The sequence below is a fragment of the Siniperca chuatsi genome, linkage group LG8 (genome assembly GCF_020085105.1).
Source record: "Siniperca chuatsi isolate FFG_IHB_CAS linkage group LG8, ASM2008510v1, whole genome shotgun sequence".
NCBI classification, from domain to species: Eukaryota; Metazoa; Chordata; class Actinopteri; order Centrarchiformes; family Sinipercidae; genus Siniperca; species Siniperca chuatsi.
This window is the reverse complement of record NC_058049.1, coordinates 20,790,742-20,816,620: the sequence shown is the minus strand read 5'-3', so window position 1 is coordinate 20,816,620 and position 25,879 is coordinate 20,790,742. Positions and strand designations below refer to the sequence as shown.

The window sequence follows — 25,879 nt, the reverse complement described above, 5'->3', positions numbered from 1 at the left end:
TAAAAGAAGTAGTAAACTAAGCAGGCCCAGTTTTTGGGTTGTTAAAGAGGGCCCAGGCTCTCCCCCAATCTAGAACATTAGGGTTAATTCAAGAACGTACACTAAACTTACACATATTAAATTTAAAAACTCCTTAGCCATAGTGTAAACTTGAGCTTCTGTGCTTTGATTACTGTGAAACATTACCCTCTTCCATTTCATAATGTTTGCCTAGTCGTACTTCTGCAGATATTTTGGTGAAAGTAAAGCAAAAGTAAACTAGTGTAATCAGTAAGGTATTACTCTACACAAACAGTAGTGACTTGTTAATTTTAAATGAAAGTAACTAGTAATATGTAATGTATTACATTTTGAAAGTAACTTGCCCAACACTTGGCAGCAGGATTACAGAAAAACTACTATCATGAAACTTGTTGGAAGGGTGTAGCATGGGCCAAGGAAGAACCAATTTAAATGTTGGAGTGGACCCGAATCACGGGGCGGATACACAAATGATGTTCCACTTTCGTTAACAGTGCGAGAATTTTAACACCGGTGTCTATATCAAAATGAAAAACAAAATTCGTCGCGCATGCGCGAACCCGTCGTAATTGAAGTGAATGGTGTGCAGCAACTAAACATACAACAAAACATAACAGCCACCTCAGACATCACTGAGGAAACAAATGCAGCAGGTATGTAAGAAATAAGCAGTCGGGGATGTGATTTTTTTTGCGTCAAGTAGGCCTACATAGACTTAATAAATGCACAGCTGAGATGGTGAGGCTTCAGCTAGGCACAACCATATTTTAATATACTGTAATTCTAATAGTTTTGGAAATATTTCCGTTTAGTGGTTGCGCTTGCAGATTTGCATGGCATGGGCCTAAACGGCTGGACCTTCTATTTGTAGGCTTTTTGTATTCAAGAAAAAGATGCAACAGGCGTAACAAGCCTGTTTTGTTTTTATTACACTTCTAATTTTAGGATATCAAAGTGTTAATATAAGTGTTCTTCAATAAACTATTATAATAATTACGAACACTTAAATCCAATATTGGTTTATGGTTTTTATAAACCCAGCAATAAACATGTAGACCTATAACCATAAACACCACTGAAAAGAAAATAATTTTAAAACTAACATTCAGCTCCTAATCCACTCAAACCAATAAACTAAACTCTAAAGTAATAAATGCCTAAGTGAAACATTGTGACGGTGGGTAAACCTGTTTTGCATTAAAAGCAGCTAAGATTGGTGATGAACAACAGTGACTTGCAGGGATCGGACACGGCTGTGTTGTTGATGGTGCTACTTGTGGGTGGGGGTGGATACCAGGGCAGAGACTGTGCATTGCAGATGTTTAACATCTTTGCCTCTGCTGAATTTACTTTTGCACACTTTACAGATCACCTCGGTTGGATCTGCAGCACTTGTGCTAGACTCAGCAGCATGCACCTTCTCCCCGATTTCGTTTTCCAAATCCATGTTGGATAATGGGGTAGGGGAAGGGGGACAGCAAATAAATAGTCAAAAATAGACTGCTAACTATGGAGGTAACTTAACTAGTAGACACTGACAACGGAGCTAACAATTGAGCTAACCACAGATGTTGCTGACTACACTGCCAACAATAGTTACAGGTCTATCAGGCGAACTCTAGCTCAATCTCCTCCCGGTCAAACAAGCTCCGCAGCTTCTTCTGATTTTAAATAGTGGCACAGCAACTTTGCTCCAGTAATTATAAACAGAGCTCTATTTCTCCATTGTGATATATGCAACCGTGTGACACACAGGCTGACTGAGCAGCAGCGTGTAGGTGAACTAGCTAGTAACCACACTGCCGGAGCTAACGTTGGCTAATCTCCTCCCGGTCAGACGAAGTCCGCTTCACATATTGCAGGTCCAACAGGAGAACAAAAGATAAGTGACGTTATAAAACTACCTCAGCAAGCCAGTTAAGGTAAAAAAAAAAAAATAACTAAAGAAACGAATCAAAACAAACTAGTGGCGTAGCAATGTACCACGTTGTGCCTGTATTTTAACCAGGCTGCGCTGCTCCTCTCCACTCAGCTCAAGCAGGCGGAGCACAAATACCCACCGCGCTCACATCACCAGCTATTTCACAGGGTTTTCTTTTTCTTCCCGAAAACAAATCCGTTTTGAAATGATTTCTACGAAATAAATATTTGTAAAAACCCACTATTTGTGCTTCCCAGCCCTATGACCAGCTTGCAACCAAAGCGGACAGGAGACCGATAAAAGCTATAATGAGATCATGTTCTGCTTGATCTTTGACGCCTAACGTAAAACCAGCCACAACTGGTCATGAGACCAAAAGTTTCATCACTGCGTGTTTATGACATCACCTACACGAAACTCAAAACCTCGACACAAACCAAACAGTGCTTAGGGAGATCTGAGTGACTCAAAAATGGGTTAATTCTAACTTGTCAATGCATAACGAAAGAATTACTACAAGAAAGACATTCTTTTACAACTAATAAAGTGACATTTGTGACAATACTTTTCAGTTTTTAGTAACTATCCTGTGTAGTATCCATCGCATTGCAATAATTCTCTTATTTCACCAAACTGTAGTTTGCCTGTGTACGCGTTATGTCGCTTTGTTCAACTACTTTTGCGATTTGTGTGAGTAGCCTAATAAATCTTTTGTTGTTGGCCTAACACTGTGAAGGCCTTGAGGAATCCAGTCCTTTGTCTGTCCACCTAGTTGGGCCAAGTCCCATCTTCTGACCTGCTTATGTTTCTTTTCATTGTTCATATCTCAGTCTCATTACCCCATTTGTTGTCCATTTTATTATTTTATCCTAAATCTGTCATATTATCAGCCTTCCGGACGTGACATCCTTCTTTAAACCTGGCCAGCCTATTTTATTTTCTCCCCTTCTCTGGTTTCACATTGAAGTTGTGTTTCTCAGTGAAGGTCTAAGGATGATGGTGAATGGCTAGGCTGGGGTTGTTACATCTTCCCTAAATGTCATACATAACCTGTTTTCTTGTGGTTTATTTTGTTACAGTACATACTTCATACATCATCTGCTGATTGCTTTCGAAACAGAGTTTTCTGTGGCTCTAAACAAACATGACATACAACTGAGGATTGTTAAACCTGTTTAAAGATGACACATACTACTAAATGGCATGCAGATTAACATGTCTTTGTGACATCATTGTGATACTACCAGGATAAATAACATGCTATGATATTATACGACGCTACCCCAAATACAGTTCCTCGATTTAAGTAAATATTGCAGAAAGAGGCGCCCAAGATTTGTAGTATTTGATCCTGGATTTCAAGCTATTCAAATCCTAAAGAATCAAACAGAATTTGGAAATAAAACAAACAGAGAGAGCTGAAACAGAAGCAGAAATTAAAGATCAAAGAATCATGGAAATAACATGATGCTACACCATGTATGAATTTGTAGATTTTTACATATTTCTCTCAGGTATCACATGTACGTTTTTAAACACAAAACACAATTCATGTTATCCAGTGGCTCCAATGAGACATTGTTTACTCTGATGGGCTTTCTCCTCTTTGTCTGGCAAACAATTGACAGAAGTCATAATACACACAATAAACACCCTGATGTTTCCAGATCACAATGGGAATGCACTAATGTCATTAATTGGTATGTAAAAACGCATGACACACATGCGTGTACACACACACTCACAACAGAGCGGAATAAAAAAAACACTATCCCGGTCTATCATGTCAAAAATCTTTATGTTGTGTGACACATGGTATTGTTGTCTATTGTTCATCAACAGAGGACGTATATACATGGATGAACAGCTAGATAGTGGAATAGCTAAGAATACAAATAGGGAAATAGAAAATATAATAAAAATACCATTAGTTGTTGATGTCGATGTCCAGTGTTGTTGTTATGTTAGTGGATAGCAGTAGGTCCAAATCAACCATCAACCATCAAGCATCTGTAGCCTACTCTATAAAGAGAATAGAAAACATTATTAATTAAATCATATTAAAACATTGTTATAACATCTATAAAGGCCAGACAAACCATAATGAATATTTCTATTCTCCCTCTGTGTTGTAGGCTACTGTGGGCTAACTGTTGTATAAGGTGCCCTGGAAGGGACATATTAAATGCCTGAACAAATCTTAATTCTATAGTTTTTAAAAATAGTTTTAATGTTCTGTAATTTGGTTTTTAAATGTAATATACCTACAAAGTAATGAAAATACTAGGCTGCCGTATGTATCATTAGTGACTTTGTGGAAAGTACATTAAAGGGACAGTTCACTCCAAAATCAATGCTGTTGAGTTTTTCAAATGCATTTTTTAAATAATAAATAGCACTACAGGTAAGAGGGCATTTTAAGGTGAACTGTCCCTTTAACAATGTCTCAAAATGTCAGTATGACTCACTTTGAGGGGGGCTGCAGTTTTCGTCTTGCAGTTTTGTGACAAGTTTCCTGTTCAGTTAGCATTTGTAGGGAATAGCCTTTTATTCTGAAGGATTTGAGTCCGGAAGTCTTATTGCTGTTGCTGCTGGTGGGCACGAGCAATTAAATGCCCACTGTATTTCCCGGGATAGCGCTAAACTTTTTTTGGGATAACACAAGTTTTGCCAAAGTAAGTAATTTTTTCTTTTCAATTATAATAATTTCCTCCAATTCACCTCCAACTAAGGCCCAGTATAATAGGAATATCACCTTTGTTTATATCATCATTGAAATATTGACTAGGTGATGTCTTGCACGTAGCCTAATTTCGTAGCCTAACATGATACATGTTTTCCTGTGATGGTTAGCCTACAGTATATACCTATGGGATTTATAGTTTTGCTATGCTAGTTTGCGTCTTGTTTTCGTAAGAGAAATTAAATGAAACGTCTGAATATAATGTCTGTTATGAGAAAGAAAAACCCAATGTAAAGGGGACAGTTCAAAGAAGCTTTGTAAAAGTTGAACGTTTTGTGTCAACCTGCTTACAGGTGCCAGTGTAACAAAAAGTCCTGCCCAAAGGAAATTAAATGGCAAACCTGAAAGTAAACAAGCTGGCACTGCACATAATAGTTTCAGTTAGCAAACAACGTAATATTAAAGGGTACAAATACCCAAGAATACTCCTAAAATTATGTTGTGCAGAGTATTAAGGGTCATAAAAATAATTGTTGCATTAGCCAGCGAGGCACATAAGTGGAAGTGAGTAAAAGGTGGTTGAATACCTCTGTTCATGCGGCTGGCTAGAAAGCCAAGTTCCTTTGGACTTTTCGGACTCCTGTTAGAGGCGATGTGGGGAAATACTGAAATGTCAGTCACTCACATAAAAGTCGCTCACAATCGCAGAATCGCCATGAATTCAGGGAAATTAACGTCAAGGTAAGATGACTTTTGACTGGTTTGTTAAACGGTTACTTAGTAAAGATGCGAGATGAAGCCACTATATACGGCGAGGAAGTGAACAATGTGTAGTTGCAGGTTTAAAATGAATTAATGTAAATAAAATGTAGAAAGCAAACCATGTGCGATTAATAACCATATAGCTCCATCCAAGTATTATGAATGAATTGGCTTTTGTCGCTTCTACTTTGATAGGTTATGTTTTCGGGATGGAATTTTTATGTCAGTATCATGAAAACAATTACTGAGGATTTCTATTTATTTTTTTGATTAAATTATTTTTCTTGAGGTGGTCGGAGCTGATGAAAGTTAATGATACGTTTTTGGCGTTGGTTTGTTTGAAGTTGGCATGGATAAAACCATAGCTAGTGGTTCTTTGTAACTTTGGTAGAGGGCAGTGAGGTTAAAATGTGTATTGATCTTGACTATATTGATTCAAATGGATGTCTGTGTGATTTTGTAATATCAGAAAGGTAGGTATAATGATTCTGTAAACTGTGGTTCTAGCCTGCACTTTTGGTTGTTGTTTTGTGTTGTGTTGTTTTTATTTTTGTTTTGTTTTATTTATTAATTTACTATTATTTAGATCATTTCCATGTTTTTGTAATGTTGAATTTATTGGACTTAAATGATTGTATTGACCAATTACAACAGTAATTTTATGGATTTTTGTGTTATTAACTCAAGATGGTATGTGCATTCAAGAGTCACATCTGTACAGATTTTGTTCATTTTTCTTTCATCATTTGCCCTTCATCACTGTCACCAACTCACATTCTCCCTCTCTGTCTTCTCTTTGTTATTCAGATGAAGTTATTTGTTTTCAGCATCTTCTGTGTGTTTCTTCAAGTCAGTCACCAAAATCCTACGAGCCACTGGACTCTGCTGCCCCACAGTATGTTTGATCTCTATGAAAACACACTAATAACTCCAAGTTCAAACAGTTCTTCCTTAACCTCTTTCAATTCCTGTGTCCTCTTGTTAGTTTTGGTTGTGGAGGTGGACGGCACTTTGGGCCAGCAGCAGGTGAGCTGCCTGAAGTCACCAGAGGAGCTTACAAGGAGAGACAACAAGAGTCAGGATATTTTTTGGAAGAAGAACGGAGTGGAGGAAGCACAGAAAGGAAACTCATATGTGGTGCAGCTGGAGGAAAGCTTAGGAGGGGGCAACTACACCTGCCACAGCGAGGACGGATCCCTCCTCAATCACACTGTGGTGCTGATCCAAGAGGAAGAAACTAACAGGAGGAAGATTCTTGTGAAATCTGACCAAGGTACGATCTAATTTAAAACATTGCACTGTCACTGTTATACAGCGGCTAGAATTGGGGAAAATTTAAGGTATTTCAACTGACAAATTGCCTCTTGTTTGTTTTTTTTTGTGTTCCCATCTCTGCATGTTTACGTGGCTTTTCTCATTAGAGGACTATTTAAAGTGCTCTGCTCAAAATTACAACGGAGAGTTCCACTGCTCTTGGACCTGGCACAGCAGTCGCGTTGGCAAAGTAGCATTTATCAAAGTTCAACGGTAAGCTCAAAAACTGCTGAAATGTTTTCCTGTTTCGCTCTCCAGTAATAACACAGTGTTCGGACTCATGTCAGAGCTGAGACTACACAGCGAAAACATAAATACCTCCTCATGAAAGGAAACATAACAGAGTGCTTTTTAAATTTCATTTAGGGATCAAGGTCATGTCTTGGGATCAGATTTCATATAAAAATAATACAGCTGTAAATGCTCCTGAATGATATATGTTTTGCTTCTGCAGTACTTTTATCAGTAACTGCTCTTTCAGCGATTTGTCCATGAGAAATTGTTACTGCTTCTTGGCATGAAAAACAAAACTACAAAATCAGTGTGTCATCTGTGTGTATTTATATATTTTGCTATTTTATGCAGGGTGTCTGGCAACACTGACGCCCAGTGTTCTGTGGATACCAGCGGTCAGCGTTGGACATGCTCTTCAGGTCAGAGACACTTCAGCTGTTCATTGGACGACAGCGGACGCAGCATCTTGTGCTGGGACGAGCAGCACTGCCCCTACGCTGAGGAGAGTCAGCTGATCCACATCACTGTCTACGTGAGGACTGAACACTTCCTGGTGGAAAGCTACTCGAAACACTTTTACCTGTCAGAGATAGGTGAGACAACTCTGGGAGACACATTTCATTTTCAGTACGTAACTCCGTGTTTGAGTTCTGTAAGAATGTTTCCTTTCCTACCTGTTTTTCTTCTCTTTCTCTCTTCCTGTCTCTGTTTTTTTACCTCACCTTATCTTTTTCTTTGACCCTTGATAGTGAAACCTGACAAGGTAATGATCAGTAAAGTCAACACAACGATAATAGAGTGGAGTTACCCGAGCTCCTGGAACAGTCCCTTCTCCTACTTCCCCCTCACTTTCCAGATTGCACAGCTCAAGAACGGATGCAATGGGTGTAACAACCCATGCACTGACTCAAAAGCCACAAAGGTAAGAGGACCCTGCTGATTGCAGTGTAACTTTTTTTTTTTAAAGAACTAAAGCAGAATGAAAATAATAAAGAAATGTCAGACTTGCACACAAAAAATCACAAGAAAGGGTGAATGTTGCGTAACTTGAGTGATGTGATGTCATTTATTTTTACTTCGTAGAGCTTGACAGTCCACTCCACAGACATTTGTCAGTTTGAAGTCAAACACAAGGCTAAGGCCGTCTGTGTCCGAGCTAAGGATGCTCTCTGTAACTCACAATGGAGTGAGTGGAGCCACTTAAGGTCAGTGCCTCCCAGTGGTGTAAAGTGGGGGATACCTTCTTGACAGCATCAAGCTAGATCTCAGGAACTCAGATGTTGAGTTATTTTACACTAATTTCCTTATTATTTGTATTCCATTACAGATTGAAGAACAAGAAGAACAAAAAGAACAAACGTCAGCAAAAAATAAAACTGAGCATAACATAAGAAGGATAATCCCAAAACTGGACATCTAAAAAAAATAAAGTATTTATATGCTTTTATATATTTCTGTTTACATGGTGTTTGTAATATGTAACTATTCTTAATAAGTGAAGAAATAAAATGAAAATTAACACAATCGTTTTCGTTTCCTGCCTCATGCAATACATCACTACCTCACAGGTCCTTTAGCTGAATATTGGATTTTCATTTGTTTTACAGTTACAATCAACAGCTTTGTCCTCGTCCCAGCCGTGATTAGAAGAAGTGATTTTTAAAACTGAATGGGAACATTGCCAAAGTCTCTACTGAAACTTTGTACAAAGTTTTCTATAGTACCACATTTCCATATTACCTTTAACAAGGCCTGTCCTATACACTCTAAACACCTGACCTCGTACCTTTTAGTAGAGAACAGAAGCCTCAATAATTGTTTGTTTGACCAATAAACAACAGGGTAGTCATCAGCTGCTCAGAGTTTTATGGCTTTTCCCAAACCAGTTAGGTGAGAGTGTGACATTTGGTAGAAACTCTCCTCCTCATACTGAAACAAATCACAGAACAGTTGTTTAGCTTTGAACTGTGTTATCTGTTGCCTGTTTTACTGGAAGAAGATAGGGCACGTGTGGTATTTCCTCTGTTACATGCCAAGACACACATGTAGTTTCTGTGTTGCGTTCTCCTCCCATCTCTCTCCTGCTCTCTCTGTCCTTCTCCTGGGTGCAACTATGGACGTACCGCCAAATCAAAACGTTTCGATATCATCCTGCATCGGCTTTACATTATAAAACACATTAGTAAAAATCAAGGTTTCTGTCAAATTACAGCCTATAAACTAATGGAAATGTGGTAATGGAATAGACTTTTCAGAACTTTCCCTGAACTACATACAGTAATGTGAAAACTGAGGTCTCAGACAGAGTCCCTAAATATGCTGTTTCAAACATCCCTATGAGGGGAATCTCACATACAGTATATTGATAGTTAAGTGGGATTGACCTCTAAAACACAAAATGGGTGGATGTGTTTGCTATTAGTTAACCGCTGGCATCTTCAGTGCCAGTAACTTTTTCCTCTGACAGTAGAGGAAGTGTCTGTGTTACTCAGTCATACAATAAGAGTGATTGCGGTTTGACTGTAGTTCTCTAACAGCATGATTATATATTAGTCCAGTGCTTGTGACAGTCTTATTCATCACTGGTAGTAACTGGCGTCAGTGAGAAGTATTAGGTTGGTCTAATGCAGTGGTTCCCTTCTTGGCTTGTGACCCCTTAAAATGAAGTAATGGCAACTTGTGATCACAGGTTCTGGCCTTAGAGTGGATATACATTGTGAGCAGTTCGACCAAAGAATGATTTTATACTCTCAGGTTGTTTTTAGATTAGTTAAAAGTATCTAGAATTTTACAAGAAAAAAGCAGAAATTACAGTTAATCTAGAGCATATTGTTTGTAAAACAGCAATATTGTTTTTCAGTCTTATTCCCCTCATCATCCATCAACTTGTGACCCTTCAAATTTCTCCTGGGACCCATTTGTGAGGTCCCGACAGTTGGGAATATAACTAAGTACAAATTGTAGGTACTCTTACTTTACTTGAGCATTTTCATTTGATCCTACTTTATACTTCTATTCTGCCTCATTTCAGAGGGATATATTGTACTTTTTACTTTTACTTTTTATTACATTTATTTGACAGCTAGTAGTTACTAGTTACTTCTCAGATCAATATTTTATAAGTGAACCATTGGTCAGTTTATAGAATATGCATCGTTACAGATTAGACTACCCAACAGCATAAATTGTTAAAATTACAGTAGCTCTATCTTGAAGCATTAAAATGCTGCTTACATGTACACGCTAATGAATCGGTTATAATATTCCAATGAAATATATATATATATATAAACTTGGGATCATTTTGTATAAAGAGTACTTTTACTTATTTTTGATACTTTTAGTACATTTTCCTACCAATAATTATGTACCTTTACATGAGTAAGATTTTGAATGCTGGACTTGTAACAGAGTATTTTTTTTCTATGTGGTATTGCTACCTTTAATTAAGAAAAAGATCTGTACTTCTTCCATCACTGGTTATTATTATATAAAGTTATTATATATAATATTAAAATTTAAACTAGGGCATACTGAATGCTGTTTTTTCTTTCTGAAATCATGCATTTACATAATGTTATATAATTCAGGGGATAAAGTAAATGTACCAGGCACAAATAAGATGAGAAATGCTGCTTTGTGGTCCAAATTTGTGCTTTTTTAAAAATCTCTAATAACTATAATTACAGATGTTGGAACATTTTTCACATATTAAATCCTGTTTTCAACTTTTAGTTGAATGCGCTATAGTATTACTTTATTGATACTAATCGTCCTTCAGAGATTAAAAAAAAAAAAGCAGATCCAAGCTACCTAAAATTCCAGTGCAGTTCCTAGCGAAGTGGATAAGTGGATTTATTTATTACCAAAATTCCATGTCACATGTAAGAAAAGCCCAAAGACACAACATCACACCTACAAAATAATAAGCCAGTCTTCCCAGTATTGGTCTGTTACTTGGCTGGTCAGGAGGTTGTCGTGAACCTTCTCTTCACTTCCCTGTCATAAAAAGCAGAAGAGGAAGTGATGTAAGCACTTTCAGGGGCCGACATACCACACATATTAAGCCCGACACCCCTGACCTTTGATTTCTTAGTTGTTTGCTTTATGTCACAGAGGGCACTTGACACTTTTCTGGGAAATGTTTCTACTTTTGTCCTTCCATTTCCCCCTGTATGAAAAGTCAAAGGGAAGAACAATGTGCTCTACTGAAACTGTTGTAATGCATGCTGTGAGGCACTGTTGAAAGTGAAATTCATAACATTAAATCTTAGTACATCTATATCAGTACGTCTGGAAGTCTGGATCATGAAACTAGGTAGAAAAGTTCTTTTTAGAAATAACTTTCAAAGCTTTATGATGGTATGTTATGTTGTGGCACTGAGCAAAACTTCCCACAAAGAAGCAAAACAAGGCATGACCATGAAATGTTTTTACAAATGTGAGACGTGTGTGAACATATTTGGTACAAGAAAAAGTGAGTCGAATCTTTTTCAGTTTGAATTTTCACAAATTGTTTAATAAACCAAAGCAATGAAGGATTTTCAGCTACTCACCCAGTAGTCCCAGTCAAGTCACAGGCATCTGAGTACACTTTATAAATTAATTTCTGTATATCCATTTAGAAAAGAATAGCATAGAAAAGGTTTGCAGACTTTGACCCATGTATTTCCAAAAGGGATCGCTACATAAATCTGATTGGTCATGGCAGAAAAACAGACTGCTGCTACACAAAACTATGTTCATTTTGAACATGACTTTCCTCTAATCTAGCTTCTGTTACTTACTTGATTACTGAATACATTTAGGTCTCTCAGGTCTCTAAAAAATATTTTATACAACAAAACAATTAACACAACAAAAGAATTGGGCTGAACCAGCCACAACTCACAGACATATGTAACTGGTGAGGAGGAGTCGCAATTAGACACTGCTTCATTTTAATGGGTCACAAGCCACTTGGAGTAGTAAAACTAGTCAAAATGAAGCCGCAATCAGTTTAAATCTTAAAGTGTGTGAAATTGTATTATTTTTTCATTAAAAACAATATAATTTGTTATATTTGAAGCATATTTAGTATGGACAGAAACAACCCATGTCATTTTGAAAGTAAACACATATCTGAATTTTTTTCCTACTCAGAAATGAAACAGAGAAGTTGTCCTCTGCCTTCAATGAGTATTACATGATAACTTTTTTCCCCACAGAAACTGAAAATTCATACTTGTCATTAACGTAAGGGGAGACACTGCAGCTGAATAGGGTAAACATTTTAACTAATAGATATCACCATGAAACTTCCCCAGTTGATTACTTATATTAAGCCACTTGTTTTTTGTATTACAAGTTTTCTAAACTTTTATGTTTAAATATGCAAAAGTGTACTAAAGTGCATACATTTCCAGAACAGAAATCTGAGCCAGGTTCTAAATTCTTGTTTCATTTTGTTGACTTATTAGAGTCAAAGGTTTTTACAGAGCAAATTTTTTATATTTTTATATTTTTTTATTACTCCATAAATCAGAAAATACTGTCAACAGCCATAAAAAAAATACATTTTTGCCATGTTTTTAGGAATAAAATGTTAAATAAATCAGGTTATGAATGATATATGAACAAACCCCTCTGTAAAAACTTTCAGAATGTAAATAAAACTGGAAGGTTTGGTGTAAGTGCTACTAAAGTGAGGATTTCTGGCTCAGAGTACGAGAAAAAAAACTATTTTTTGAGAAAACGGCCTTTAATGATATGTACTGTAAAATTCCATACATTTTGCAAGACACTACATGTGAATCGCAATAGAAAACATTTAACTAATAGATATCAGGTGTTATTTTTTTGTACTTCAAGTTTTCTGAAATGTTATAAATGAGCCATTATCTAATGCTAACTTTTGGTGAATTTAGGAGAAATCTATACATGCAAATAGCAAAAGTGCAGTAAAATAAAAACCTAAATGTGTATTTTGGGCGTTTTCTTTCCACTAGTCTGAAAGAAGACATGTTATGGAAGCAAATTAGCCCAAAATCTCAAAATTGACCAGTGCATGAAAAAACTATGTTTTTGCCTGTAGTGTCTCCTTTTAAAAACTCCATTCAAAACAAAGACACGTATTCATTCAGAACAAGAACAACAAAATCAGGAATGTTTGAAAGGATCTAGTAAATCCCCCTTTGAGACAATAACAGATTTAAACTGAATCCACATGATTTATTTCCAACAGTTTATCTTCTGATGTTGCCTACACCATCAATTACATTCACAACTTGTTCTCATAAATCCACGGTCTCATTGACCTTGTTCACATTTGTTGATCATGTTAATTAATGGGCGCAGAGAAACAGCTATTTGGACAGATGGCTTTTATCTGCATTCTACTTGTTATGCAAGTGTTACATTTGAGAATACACTGACTTTTAGTAGGCGCAAAATATTGTATATTTAGTTGTGCAATGTCCTTTTAAAGCCACTAGATGGCACCATTGCACCAAATACAGTGACGAGGGTTTCTGCTTGACAGGTCTTCGAGTCACCTGAAGTTAAGTGGGAGAGGTCATCATTAGGAAGTGCCACAGATGTGTTGCACAGAAAGTCAATAACTAAGAATAAGTTATTACAGTTGTTATTCATTACAAGTAACTGTTTCTTATAGTTTGCCCCTTATTTCGTCTTTAAATCTGCTTTTTTCTTTCACTTTAGTAGCGGAAAAACATTTCCTTGCAAACGATTTAAGTATACACACTCGGAATAACATTGTTTTTTATATAAGTATCAAGGACATTGCATTCTTCTGGTATCTTGTCTACATATTGAAATGGTTCACATCTATATTTATCTTCTTTATATGTCGACTGGAGAGCATATTGTTAGACATAAGGCCCATTCTCATAAGCATATGCCTGCTTTTTACAACTAGTCATTTTTATGAGTCTTCAATTCAATCAGGCCATTATTATCATCAGCCCAACCTTTTGATTTACAAGAACATCTGGTGGTTGTACAAGAGGCGGACGACTCCTTTCTGATCAGTTACTTCAAAATGTCTAATAGAGTTATAACGCGGGGGATTTTTAATAGCCCTCCCATATGTGGAATAGAAGTCGTACACACACACACACACACACGCACGCACGCACCTTTACATCGTTTACATGGCGTGCGCATTCCTGCCTGTGCGTAATAGCCAGAGATATTTTGCAAACCTTTCTGCCTGGGTGCCATGGAGTTAGTGAATCACAGTATTAACATGGCTGGATCATCGGGCCCCAACTGACATCTCTGTTTTTGGATACTGAGACAGTGATATTTGGGCTAACAGTGTGTGTTGGTGCTCGGGGATATAAATATATGCCACCCCAGGGGCCTAGTGTGTTCGCGTTGGCCCGCATGCCGACCAAGGCAGACAGATCATGGCGAGAGAGCCGGCCACAATCAAACAAATGTGCTGAAGGATAGCTCTGAACGTGTGTGTGTGTGCAGTGTGTGTGTGTGTGTCTGTGTGTGTGTGTGTGTGCGCGCGCGCGCGCGTGCGTAAAAGCGAGGCGGTGTGAGTGTGAGAGACATTTTATCTCACGTTGCTTTTATTTATCACTATTTATTATGTCGTGTACTCACGTGGTGGGGGGCTCACATTTCTCCTCCCACAGCAGGAGACATAAATAAACAGCTATAGACAATGATGAGATGATTGCGGGGGTGTGGTGTCCAACCTTGACCGTTTATGGCATTTATCAGACTCTGCAACTGGCTGAGACTCTTGAGTCTGAGTCTGCTGGCTGCACAGTAGATAAATGTCACTCAAGAAATGTCATACCATTGCTAAAATGAAAGTAAAACTCGTTTTAAATTATTGGAATTACAAAATGATAATTCTATTATGCAAAATACTGTTTGTTATAATTTTATGACATAATTTTATATGAAATATAAATATGAAACTAGTACAAACGGGGGGAGGGGGGCTGATGGGGGACATGAGGAGAGCTGTAACATCCTCACTTTCTGCAAGCTGCTCTTGGCTGTACAGTTTTCATGCATGCGAGCCCACTGTGCACTTTCACGGTTCTGTGAGCAACCATGCAAATATTTATTTCACACATTTTTTATTTTATTTGGGGTTTTTGAGCAGTTCTTTTAGACTGATTGCAATGTTTCTTGGACAGCGGGACACAGCAGAGTTTAGCTGTAATCCTCATATTTATGTTGGATTCAGCACTTAGTCCCGCAAGATTTATGTAATGCATCTAATCAAAGCTAATTTCAAACCATTGGGCCGTAACAGAAAAAATTGTGCGCAGCGGCTGCCAGGCTTTTTGGTGAGCTGAAACTTTCTTAAGCTCGTAATCTGCCAGAGTTGATACTCTGAATGAGCACTTACACTGCTCAACACAGTTGATTCAGTTCTTATGAGAAAATACAACATTTAAATTTAATTTTAAATGTTCAAATTAAGTCATTTATTTTCAAAGCAGGTTCATTTAGAAAGACTCATGCACGACGTGGGAAATTAAAATATGGATGTTCATTTGTTGATGTTGAATTAATTTGAGCAAGCACAATTAAATCTGCACACAAGTGGAGCTACTGTTACCCACACCGTTTCCTCTCGTTGTGCTGTTGCACGTTTTTGTCACGTAATAATGAGACAAACATGTGTTTTATCTGATGCTCGTGTAAGAATTTGATCGGATTCTGTTTCGTATTGTTTTGCAGACAGATGCGGGCACACTTTCACAGCTGCAGCTCAAGTGACAACGCAGCAAACAGACGATAGATGCTACAGCCACCCCGGGTGTCCTCCTCACTCTGCCCTTTAGTTTCAGTGGGCAAACTGCATGGATTAAACTAACGTCCTCCCCTGAGTTGACGTTTGATAGTCGTGAATACTTTAATTGTCAACTCTAAACGCATGAACAAAAAGACATTGCACACACACACACACAGGCGCACATTAGCGCGCGCACACACACACACACACACACACACACACACCGCACAGCTTCTGGCTAAGTGGCTGGGGCGGGACACTGCGTGAGACAAGGCGGGGAAAGCAGGCAGGCGGGCGAGCAGCGTGCTGGTCGGGTTGGTGGACAGCTGATTGTCCGTGTTATTAACTGTGTTTGGGGGCGTTCCTGCTCGCCTTGTAGGCCACGCCTCCCTTACCTACTAGTTCACTCCTGTTTGGCATCCCAGAGATGGTCCAAAGTGATTCCTCAGGGAAGAATACAGCGCAAATCACCCGTGCAGGAGCTGACGAGGAGCGGAGCCGCCGTTGCCCAGGACTGCCTTTTAATTGCGCGTAATCTTCCGTTTCATTCATCTGAGCAGAGGAGAAGACTTTGTAAATAAAGAGACGGAGCGAAGGAGGGTGAAACGTGTTTCATCTCCTCGGTTTTCTTTCTCACTGTGGACTGTTTGTTGCAGTAACTGACGTTTTGCTTGTGTTTTTGTCAGCTGCACCTTGATCCGGGGACTGTCGCCAACTCAGTGCAGCCTCTCATCCTGCGCTTCCCCTTTCATCGCTCTCACGTTCATCTTCTGCTGCTTCCCCCTCTTTTTCTTCTGACATGAGGTGCAGCTAACCCTGGATGCTGACAGCTCCCCTTTTTCCTTCCACATGTCGCATCTTTTGTTTACTTTGAGAAACACACGCGCAACTAAACGCCAAGTGAAATAGACCACGCCACTTTGCTCCTCTGACAGTGCGATCAAACAGACGCAAGAGGAGGGGAGGCAGGGAAAAAAAAGGAGGGAGCCAAGGAGAGGAGGATAGAGAGACAGAGAAGAGAGAGAGAGTGAACGAGAGATAGCGACAGTGTGAAGGTGCGTTTTGATGTTTGGCATCCACGAGAGCATCCAGAGGAGTGGGAGTAGTATGAAAGAAGAGCCCATGGTGGCCGGGATGAACGCGGTTCGGACATGGATGCAGGGCGCCGGAGTGCTGGACGCCAACACAGCCGCCCAGAGGTGAGCCTGAGGCGGCCTTGGCGCTGCGCTGACGCCGGGGCGCGGAGACCGGGGGGAGAGCACGTTAAGATCTGCGGTGTTAAAGACGGAGCGGCTGCATCACTTGGGGCAGCACGCGTTCCCAGAGGACGTAGTTGTTGGATAACCACTGTTCCTGCTGGCGTCATACGTTTTTTAGCTCCAAGTCCAACATGATAAAATACTTTATGTGGCTCAAAGTGGTTTAACATGTTTCTGCAGTTAACTCAAAAGCACTTTCAGGCTCGCAGGGTTGAAACGCAGGCTCAGATTAACTTTGGCGTGTGCAAAGTGCGCTGTGAGTTTGTGTTTAAGGTTTTCAGCTCACTTCGGTGGTTGTTTCTCTTTTTGGTTGTGATAAAGCAGAGTAGGTTACTTTTCACAGACTGCTTGCATTAATATTTTTACAGCTTGAATTTAGTAGCCTAGTTTTTCCTAAAAAAACAACAACCATAAAATTCTTGAATCAAGTTGCTCAAATTTAAAATAAGAACATCCCACTTTTATTGACAGCAGCCCTCCCATCGTGAAAGCAATTGATCTGTCCAAATTATGCTTGTAATATAAATTAGTATATTTAACCCGTTTAGGCCTATAGTTTAATATTTGAACTTGTGTGTTTCATTATTGTTGATTAAACTGTAAAGGCCGTTTGTGCGCATTCGAGAGGTTTTAATTAAATGTCGTTACGAATTGCAGAATGGACAGTGACTGAAACATAAGCGAGTGTGTAACATTTTTATTGCATGAATTTATTTTAATTGCCTTCGTTGTGGATGGTGCTGGTTTGTGCTTGTGTCCGCAGCGGAGTGGGTCTTGCTCGGGCACACTTCGAGAAGCAGCCGCCCTCCAACCTCCGCAAGTCCAACTTCTTCCACTTCGTGCTGGCTTTGTACGACCGACAGGGTCAGCCGGTGGAAATAGAGAGAACCACCTACATTGACTTTGTAGAGAAGGAAAAGGTGAGCTTGCACATTTCACAAAAAACAGAACATTTCCACCATATGACGAGGTTATAATAGAATCTTTAAAATAAGCTTATAATGCATACATTTTAGCGCAGCGTCGACTGATGCCTGACACACACAGTACACTGGCCTATTAAGTCAAAGTGATAAATTACCAGACGTGTGTTAACAAAGTAGCCAGACGCAAACAGCAGGGATCATGGGTCCTGAAGGCTTCCCTGATGTGATTTTTAGATGTGGTTTCCTGAAAAACTTACAGACTTCAGATTATTTTAGCATTTCTTTATAATTACAAAACCTTCCAAATCAATTTTAGACTCATTTATTTAACCGTTTAAATCACGTGCATGAGCACTTTTGTACCCAGTTGCCACTAATAATATTGAATTATAGCTCAGCACAGCGTGTTGCCCATTCCTGCAGGTGTTGTCAGACAACATATTTAATTTTCTAAACAAACATCAATATTAGTGTTTGATACGTCGATCAAGTGTAATGTTGATCTGTTTGCAAGTGGCGTTAAAAGTGAGTGTTTTTCTTTAAATGTTTGTTTTTTTCATCAGCATTTAGTATCGACTTGTTTACTATGTATTAGATCCAAATGTCCTTCTACTGTTCAGTCAGTATTAATGACGCATTTTAATATTACGCGGTGGTTTATTTGATATAGAAATTCTATAAATAATAAATATGTCCAACTATTATTATTATTAAATTTGTTAAATGTCTATTGCAGCATTATAAACGATTTCCATTTCTAGTATAGGTTAATAACGTTGTAAACAGGCCGATTTGTAAAGAAAGTTCACAGAATACATTTAGTCAAATAACATAAAGAAAAGTTGTTCGAGTTGCAAACAGAACCCTTTTGTCTTTCTTTTGGCTGTGTGGATGATAGAAACGAAGTGAAGTGATTTAAATTTGTAAATTTAGATTAGTAATCTAAAAATATCAAGTTGTGGACGCGCAGGAAAAAGTCCCAGGAGGAGACGGTTTGCCTGCTCTGACCGGGTGTGTGTGGTTTAATTTTCATAGGAAACGACGGGGGAAAAGACCAACAATGGGATCCATTATAGACTTCAGCTCCTCTACAGTAACGGTGAGTTCAGCTTCCATAATTTTTATGGAGCAATAACAAAAGCAGTGAGTGAATGATATATCAAACCACAGTGAGGAAACCCAGGAAACAAATGTTTTGGGAGGTCACGTCCTTGATTCGTCATTTTCGAGTGTTTTGTTTTATGTATTGTATTATGTATTTTTTCAGTGCTTAATCTGTTTAGTAAAACGCTTTAAATGTTGTTATTTACACATTACTTTTATTATCACGACCCTATTATTATTATTATTATTATTATTCTAATTATTATTATTGTGTTGTGCTTGTTGCTTCCTACAGTAAATATATCTTCTCCGGTCAGCCTACTTTAGCAGCTGTAAACAACCCAAGGCAGCACAATTAAATGTTTCCCATCCTCCTTTTTAACGTTTATTTTTTCAGTCTTGGTGCCTTGATTGAAAAATTATATTATATTGATAATAGTTCAGAAAAACGCGTGCTTCTTCCTGCTGTGCGCATTTTCACAATTAAGTTAATAAATGTTTTTAGAGATAAAGTCAACGGGGGTAAAGAAAGTAAATTTAATTTTCAAGTTCCAAGCAAACTGATAGCATGCAACAAATACTGAAAGTCAGGACTCATTCAGTTTCCATAAAGAGCCTCACAGGGGAAGTCAGAATGAATAAAACGTGTGAGCTGAAATATCCCCCAAAATGGGGAAAGCTTTACCTCAGATGTGATGTTACATTCGAACCATTTCTCTCTCTGCAGGGATCAGGACAGAGCAGGACTTGTATGTTCGTCTCATTGACTCTATGACTAAGCAGGTAAGAGGTTTGCAATCAACTATAGGTTCAAATAATTAAACTGTGCATCAGTTGGGTGGTTGTGTTGGTCTGAATGTTGCTCCCACCGCCCACCCCCTCGCCTCGCTGCATGCCTGTGTCTGAGACCCTCAACTTCAGCACAGCCGGCTTGATAAACGACCTGTCTTACCTGTGGAATACATTTACAGAGGCCCAGAAAAGTAGAGGACATGTGTCCTCATACTCTACCTCTGCACAGCACCCAGTAAGTGGGGATGGTGTGTGTGTGTTTTTATAAGCGTCAGGCAGTATATACATGTGTGTGTGTGTGTGTGTGTGTGTGTGCGTGTGAGGCTGTGTGATTGTGCGCATATAGTGTGTAAATATCTCGGTGAAGCTGTTGTGTGTTAGTGTTAGTGTTTGAGAGAGACAGTGATGCATGCCAGCTCACTCTTTGAGGACCTTGACCCTCATTTCCTCAATGTGAAACAGAACAAACTATCCCTGAGTGTGTTATGGCCAATTCAATCACACAAAGAAATACAGAGCAGCACATGTGGGCCGGCGCACACTGAGGGAATTCTTCGTTTGGATGAATTAGATAACGAAGAAAATGAGCCTCTTCAACGCTGTTTTGATATCTGGTCTTTTGTTTTGCCAATTCTGCCTCTAGTGCCATTAGGCTTGAAGAGAGTTTGCCTTAGAATGAAAGGAGTAGGAGGGGATGTTGTTTGTGGGAGTGCGTGTGTTTGCATGTTTATCGTCTGTGTGTGTGTGTGTGTGTGTGTGTGTGTGTGTGTGTGTGTGTGTGTGTGTGTGTGTGTGTGTGTGTGTGTGTGTGTGTGTGCAGGGTGATCACAGCCCTGGAGAGCATGTTGAGTGGGGTTGGAGGGGTAACCAGACTAGATTTTTGGACGCTGTGCTGTATGGACCAGATGGTGCACTATACTCCAGTCTGGCAGTCCAACTGCTCACTGTACACAGCATATAAACATACGTGCACGCACAAACACATATGCACACGCAGGAGTACACACACGCACGGGCACGGGCACACACACACACACACACACTTTCTCTCTTACTGTCTCTGTCGGAACAGAGCGTTCCTGTTCAGGAGGACTGGATTCCCACGATACACACATTTGCCAGATAGACAACACTACCCCCAAATGAAAGACACACACACACACACACTTGTTTTTTATTTGCCCCTGCATCGTGGTTCACTATTTTTTTCTTTCCGCATGCCACATAAAAAAAATAAAATCACGGTTATTTTAATTTTCTGTGATTTGTTTTTCCATCCTTCAGGCGATTGTCTATGAGGGCCAGGATAAAAACCCAGAGATGTGTCGGGTCCTGTTGACCCATGAGATCATGTGCAGGTAAGACAAAACACACCCAGATACAACTGTCATTTGTTGGTTCAGCCGATGTTTCATAGCCTGGATCAAGATGAATGCTTTTCTCACGTTGGAGGTGTCTCTGTTGGTGTAAAGAGGGGGCAAAGACATGAGGAACTCTGCGAAATTACAATAGAAATCTTATAATTTTCCTCAAAGTGGGTTGGGGAGATGGGCCCTGGCCTATTTCTTTTGATAGGGTTGTGTGTGTACGTGTATCTGTATATGTGTGTGTGTGCATCCCTCTCATGTTGAGCTAATTAGGACACGGAAAAGCTCATTACTCAAACCCATCCTCCTTAGTCTGTGTAATACATGCATTTTGCTGTGTCCTGACAGTGAGCTATGTGCAGAGGGAGGCAGACTCGAATTACACATAATATACACACATTCACACACACACATACACAGTCAAATATACTAAAGCATGCATAGATCTCACAGGCCATCGCATGGATTTACAATCAATAAAAGCATCACACTGCACGTGATTGTCCCTCACAAACCAGCCATTTAGAAATACTTGTAGAGTTACATGTAGAAAAATGGCTGCTGGCAAAGTGTAGCCACTTCCTGGTTATCACACAAGGCAATTTAGACCACTTGTTTTCATATGCTGCAGGAAATGGTCGAGATCAGAAATCTGATCTGGCTCTCCAAGCCTCCTGTCCTGAGGGACTCAAGAAAGTAGGGGGGAGGGTCAATCACTTTCCCCCATTTTCTCAGTCTCTTTTGTGTCTTTCTCCATCACCCCCCCACACACACACACACACACACACACACACATACAGTAGATGCACACATGTAGTCAGACACAGGTACACACAGACATGCATACTGTACGCACAGACGAGCAGACAGAGAAGAAAAGGTAGACGTGATGATACTTTTGGGGGGAAATGGGGAGGGGGGTGACGGCACACAACACACACTGTTACATTGTGCTGCAGTCAAATGATTCAGAAAGGACTCGTCACATCAGTATGCAACCCCCTTCTACCCAGCATGCACTACTCCCCAGGTCCAGTGGGACCACTCTGTGACCCACTTCTGAGAGAGAGAAAGAGTGAGAGAGAGAGGCGGGATAGAGGGAGGGGACGAGCACTGAGGAAAAATAGAGAACATAAGATGTCTGGTTGTGTGATGTCTGACAGAAATGGAGCTAACCTGAGCCCTGGAGGCTAATTCAAGTTTGTATCCAGCCCCATTCAAGCTCACTGCTTTTGCTCTTCTCCTCCAAACTTTTCCTAAAATCGCCCTGCTGATCTTACCTACTGTAGCGCTAGAGCCCCGGTCTTACCTTTGAGAAGCCTGACAGAAATCCAATTTGTGCTATTTCTTAAACTCCACCAAAGTCTCACGCCCTTGTACTCCTCTTTCTCTTTCCTGTACCGCTCATCTGACTTCCTCTCCCTCTCTGTGCTGTATCTTATCTTGCATTCTCTGTTGTTTACATGTTTGTCTCTGCCCCCCCCCCTCTCCTCTTCTCTCGCCTACCTGCAGTCGATGCTGTGATAAGAAGAGTTGTGGCAACAGGAACGAGACCCCATCAGACCCTGTCATCATCGACAGGTAAGCAAACTTTGCCCTTTAACCTCGTCCGATGTGATGCTGCGCTGTCATCGCAAACACAGCATGTATGGGTGTGAACAAGAACTGTGTGCAGAATACAGAGGCAGCAAATGTTGCAGAAACATGCTACAGATATAAAACCCATGACAAAATTTCATTTGAATTTCCAGTGACGTAAGAAGATGAAAGCTTTTAACGGCATGTGATTTGGCTGAGAAAATAAAACCTGCAGGCCTAATAAAAGCCAGCCACAGGTTGTTTAAATCTCAGCAACCATAATCGACTGTGTAAGCAAAATGTGTGAAACAGTAGTAAATAATGTTTCAGTGGCATGTGTGTGAAGTGGAGGAGCAATCACAGAGCAGTTGAGCTCTGCTTCAAGTGTGGTCAAACAGTGTTTGTGTGGTTGGGCTGATGACTTAGCTGAGGAGCAGTTAAGGTTACAGCTACAGCCTGGTGTGTGTGTGTGTGTGTGTGTGTGTGTGTGTGTGTGTGTGTGTGTGTGTGTGTGTGTGTGTGTGTTTCTGTGTATAAATCTCACTCTGGGCTGCATGTGATACTGAAGCTTGTCTGCCGCTTTTGACACTCACAGACACAGTCCTGCACACACACACACACACACACACACACACACAGAGACACACTTTTCTTTTGAGTGTACACTTTTCTCCTGCCGTCATAAACTACCTCTGACCGATGCAGCAGCTCAGCTGATTTACGGTCAGCCAGAAAAAAGATAAAGCCCTGTAGATTTACAGTCTGTGCTGTGTGCATGCGTGTGGCACACATGTGGACGTACAGTGTGAGGGAAATTATTTGTTTATTCTTGAGCAATTTAAGTCTGCTCCGTTCAGGACAGAATGAGAGTAAAAACATACGAAGTGATTTTCGATAAAGTATCACCTTTTCTGACAGTGTTTTTATAACCCGTCCAAACAACTGCACTATCAGGTAAAAAGACGTGCATTGTAGGTTATTGAGGTTTTATGTCTGATTTGAATTTGTCACATTTGAGTGTATTTGTGTGAGTGTTAATGAGGCAGTGACCTGTGCTATCTGATGAACACAGCTGTCCTGTTCTCGCTGCTGCTCTGTCAAAAGCTACTCTTTACCTGTGTATGTATGTGTGCTTGTGTGTGTGTGTGTGTGTGTGTGTATCTATGCGTGAGTTTGTGCGTGTGTGCGCCACCCTTGTTCCGCTCCAGTGAAGCGGAAGGCCTCACCTCAGCGCTCCCTGAGACAGCTGCACCCCACCACGTGGCCTCAGACAACACGACTGCCCATCACTCTGTGCCATATTTCTGATTTTTGTTTTCACATGTGCATACTTGTTGAATTTCTCATTTGTGCTCTCTGTCGCTCTGTGTTTACGGGCGCCATCCTGGCTCGCTACGGTTAAACTTTCCCTTCAGTTTGCCGCAGTTTGAGCAGAGCCACCTTGGTGAAACAGGCTGAGCTCTGCTGTGAACAGCTTTCCCACACTGAGCATGTGTTGTGGTCGCTCGCTGGCGTTATTCCCCCGACGCCGAATGGCTCAGGTGTGAGGGCAACATTAACGAACAACAAATTAGAGCAGGGGGAGGGAAAACAACAGCAATATCTCCGCTTTCCTCTCCAGCGAGCACTCTTTCTGGACAGGAAAATAGGTCAGATGAGAGGAGAGCGATTGGGGGGGTTGGTTTGTTTTAAAGGGGGGACTGAAGGGGAATAAGGAGAGGAGGGTTTCTACGTTTGCTCATTTAGTACCAATATATTCTTGGCAGTTGTAATAATCAGGGATTCATAAACAAACAAACAACTGTGAGGGGGAAACTGACTCAATTACCATGAGTTCCCCTCCTTCAAATTCATAAAGAAATACCATCAGCAGCCCTCTCTACCCTTGAAGTTATTTAGTTCGTTAAATAAGGGCTCGTTAGCCCTCTGCTGTTTCGCAGAGATGATTAGATTTTACAGCTCTAATTAGCTGGGCTAGCTCTAACTCTTCTGGAAGAGTAATGGGTCTGATTGCCTAATTAGCTCTCTCTCCTTAAGATAGGAGAAACAGGCCACTGCAGCAAAACCGCAGGAATGAGGAAAAATAAAGTCAGCTAATGAGAAACTTATTTGATTGTTAGGAGAACAAATCTGGTACAGCGTGGATCAGCAGCGCTCTGGGTACTGTACTCGCTCACCGGGAGAATCTCTCTCGCCCCCCTCTTTATCTCGCCTCCTGTTGAAAAGAGAATTTGTTTGGGCTTTAAAGCGTCTACAAAGAGCAATGTGATACAGATTTTAATTATGAAGCATATTTGTTTAGGCTATGATAGCAAAACGCACTTTAACATTTCTTGATTTTTACTGAAGTTGAACGAAACACCCCCAGACAATCTGTTCTCTTTTCATGCTGTTTTGGTTTGGGACTATCATGGTTGCAGCGGCATTCAATTTTACAAGTAGCATTGGCATCTCTGATTGTCTCAGATAGGTTTCAAAGTCCATGATCTAAATCAGTCATTGCTGAAGAGGAAGACAACTCATGCCATATTTTATGTATAACCTCTGAGGTGGTGAGAGAGGAAATGCAAAGAGACCTTGGCATGACGGGTTGTGTGCTTGACACTGGGCAGGGGAAGCAGCTGAAAGGTGAGAAGCTCCTGTGTGCCTCTCAATGTCTTCCCCAGGGAAACATGTGTGGTCCACTTTAGCCTCTTACAGAGGCAGGATAATATGAGGGGAGCCCTTAACCCCCTACCCCCACTTCCACCTCTCTTTCCATCACTCCTGGTTAGCGTGGGGTTAATCATATACAGCCTGGATGGGCCTTAAATCACAAACACATTTCCCTCTCACCCGTGTACACCTTTGCTATCTCTCTGTATAGCTTTTCTTAAATTTATTTCCCCACAGAACAGTTTTTGTTAATTTACTTGCTGCATCCACATAATTGCATACTAATCTCTCATCCTTACGAGTTTTGGGGGTATGACTGTCCCTCCGGCCCCATGTGTCCTCTCTTGCCTCCTACCACCTGTGTCCCGTGGCCCTTTCCTGCCCGTCCAGCTCCCCCAGGCCTGCTGCAGGGTGTCCCCAAGGCAGGCACAGCCTCTCTGGTGGGGAGAGAAACTCTCTGTGACCAGAGATAAGGATCCACTGGATAGCCCTGCAT

General features: G+C 40.3%; 2 protein-coding genes across 6 annotated transcripts in view; both read left to right on the top strand.

Annotated features, from left to right (window-relative positions):
• Positions 1–625: 625 nt before the first annotated feature.
• il12ba (interleukin 12Ba) lies at positions 626–8,459 on the top strand. 4 transcript variants are annotated; one of them, XM_044206389.1, is made up of 8 exons: positions 626–674; positions 6,195–6,282; positions 6,373–6,660; positions 6,809–6,914; positions 7,287–7,528; positions 7,685–7,857; positions 8,019–8,140; positions 8,263–8,459. In XM_044206389.1, the coding sequence occupies exons 1-8, from the start codon at positions 666–668 to the stop codon at positions 8,324–8,326; spliced, it is 1,092 nt and encodes a 363-aa protein (XP_044062324.1). In that variant the 5' UTR covers positions 626–665; the 3' UTR covers positions 8,327–8,459. The 4 variants fall into 4 exon arrangements, with proteins under 4 accessions (XP_044062324.1, XP_044062326.1, XP_044062323.1 ...); XM_044206391.1 differs by lacking the exon at positions 626–674 and adding an exon at positions 1,718–1,943; XM_044206388.1 differs by lacking the exon at positions 626–674 and adding an exon at positions 1,953–4,617.
• A 6,616-nt stretch (positions 8,460–15,075) lies between these two features.
• Positions 15,076–25,879, top strand: part of ebf1a (EBF transcription factor 1a) — a 56,594-nt gene continuing 45,790 nt past the window's right edge. For both annotated transcript variants that reach the window (XM_044206387.1, XM_044206386.1), the window contains exons 1-7: positions 15,076–15,250; positions 15,648–16,901; positions 17,725–17,881; positions 18,923–18,986; positions 19,719–19,774; positions 21,068–21,141; positions 22,663–22,731. In XM_044206387.1, the coding sequence (XP_044062322.1) occupies positions 16,768–16,901; positions 17,725–17,881; positions 18,923–18,986; positions 19,719–19,774; positions 21,068–21,141; positions 22,663–22,731 (554 nt within the window). In that variant the 5' untranslated portion in view covers positions 15,076–15,250; positions 15,648–16,767. The remainder of the gene's footprint in view (positions 15,251–15,647; positions 16,902–17,724; positions 17,882–18,922; positions 18,987–19,718; positions 19,775–21,067; positions 21,142–22,662; positions 22,732–25,879) is intronic.

Coding starts and splice junctions, on each gene's coding strand:
- il12ba (XM_044206388.1), top strand. CDS start 4,555: ATGCCCACTGTATTTCCCGGGATAGCGCTAAACTTTTTTTGGGATAAC. Junction 6,283..6,372: donor CTGGACTCTGCTGCCCCACA/GTATGTTTGATC, acceptor TCCTCTTGTTAG/TTTTGGTTGTGGAGGTGGAC. Junction 6,915..7,286: donor GCATTTATCAAAGTTCAACG/GTAAGCTCAAAA, acceptor TATTTTATGCAG/GGTGTCTGGCAACACTGACG.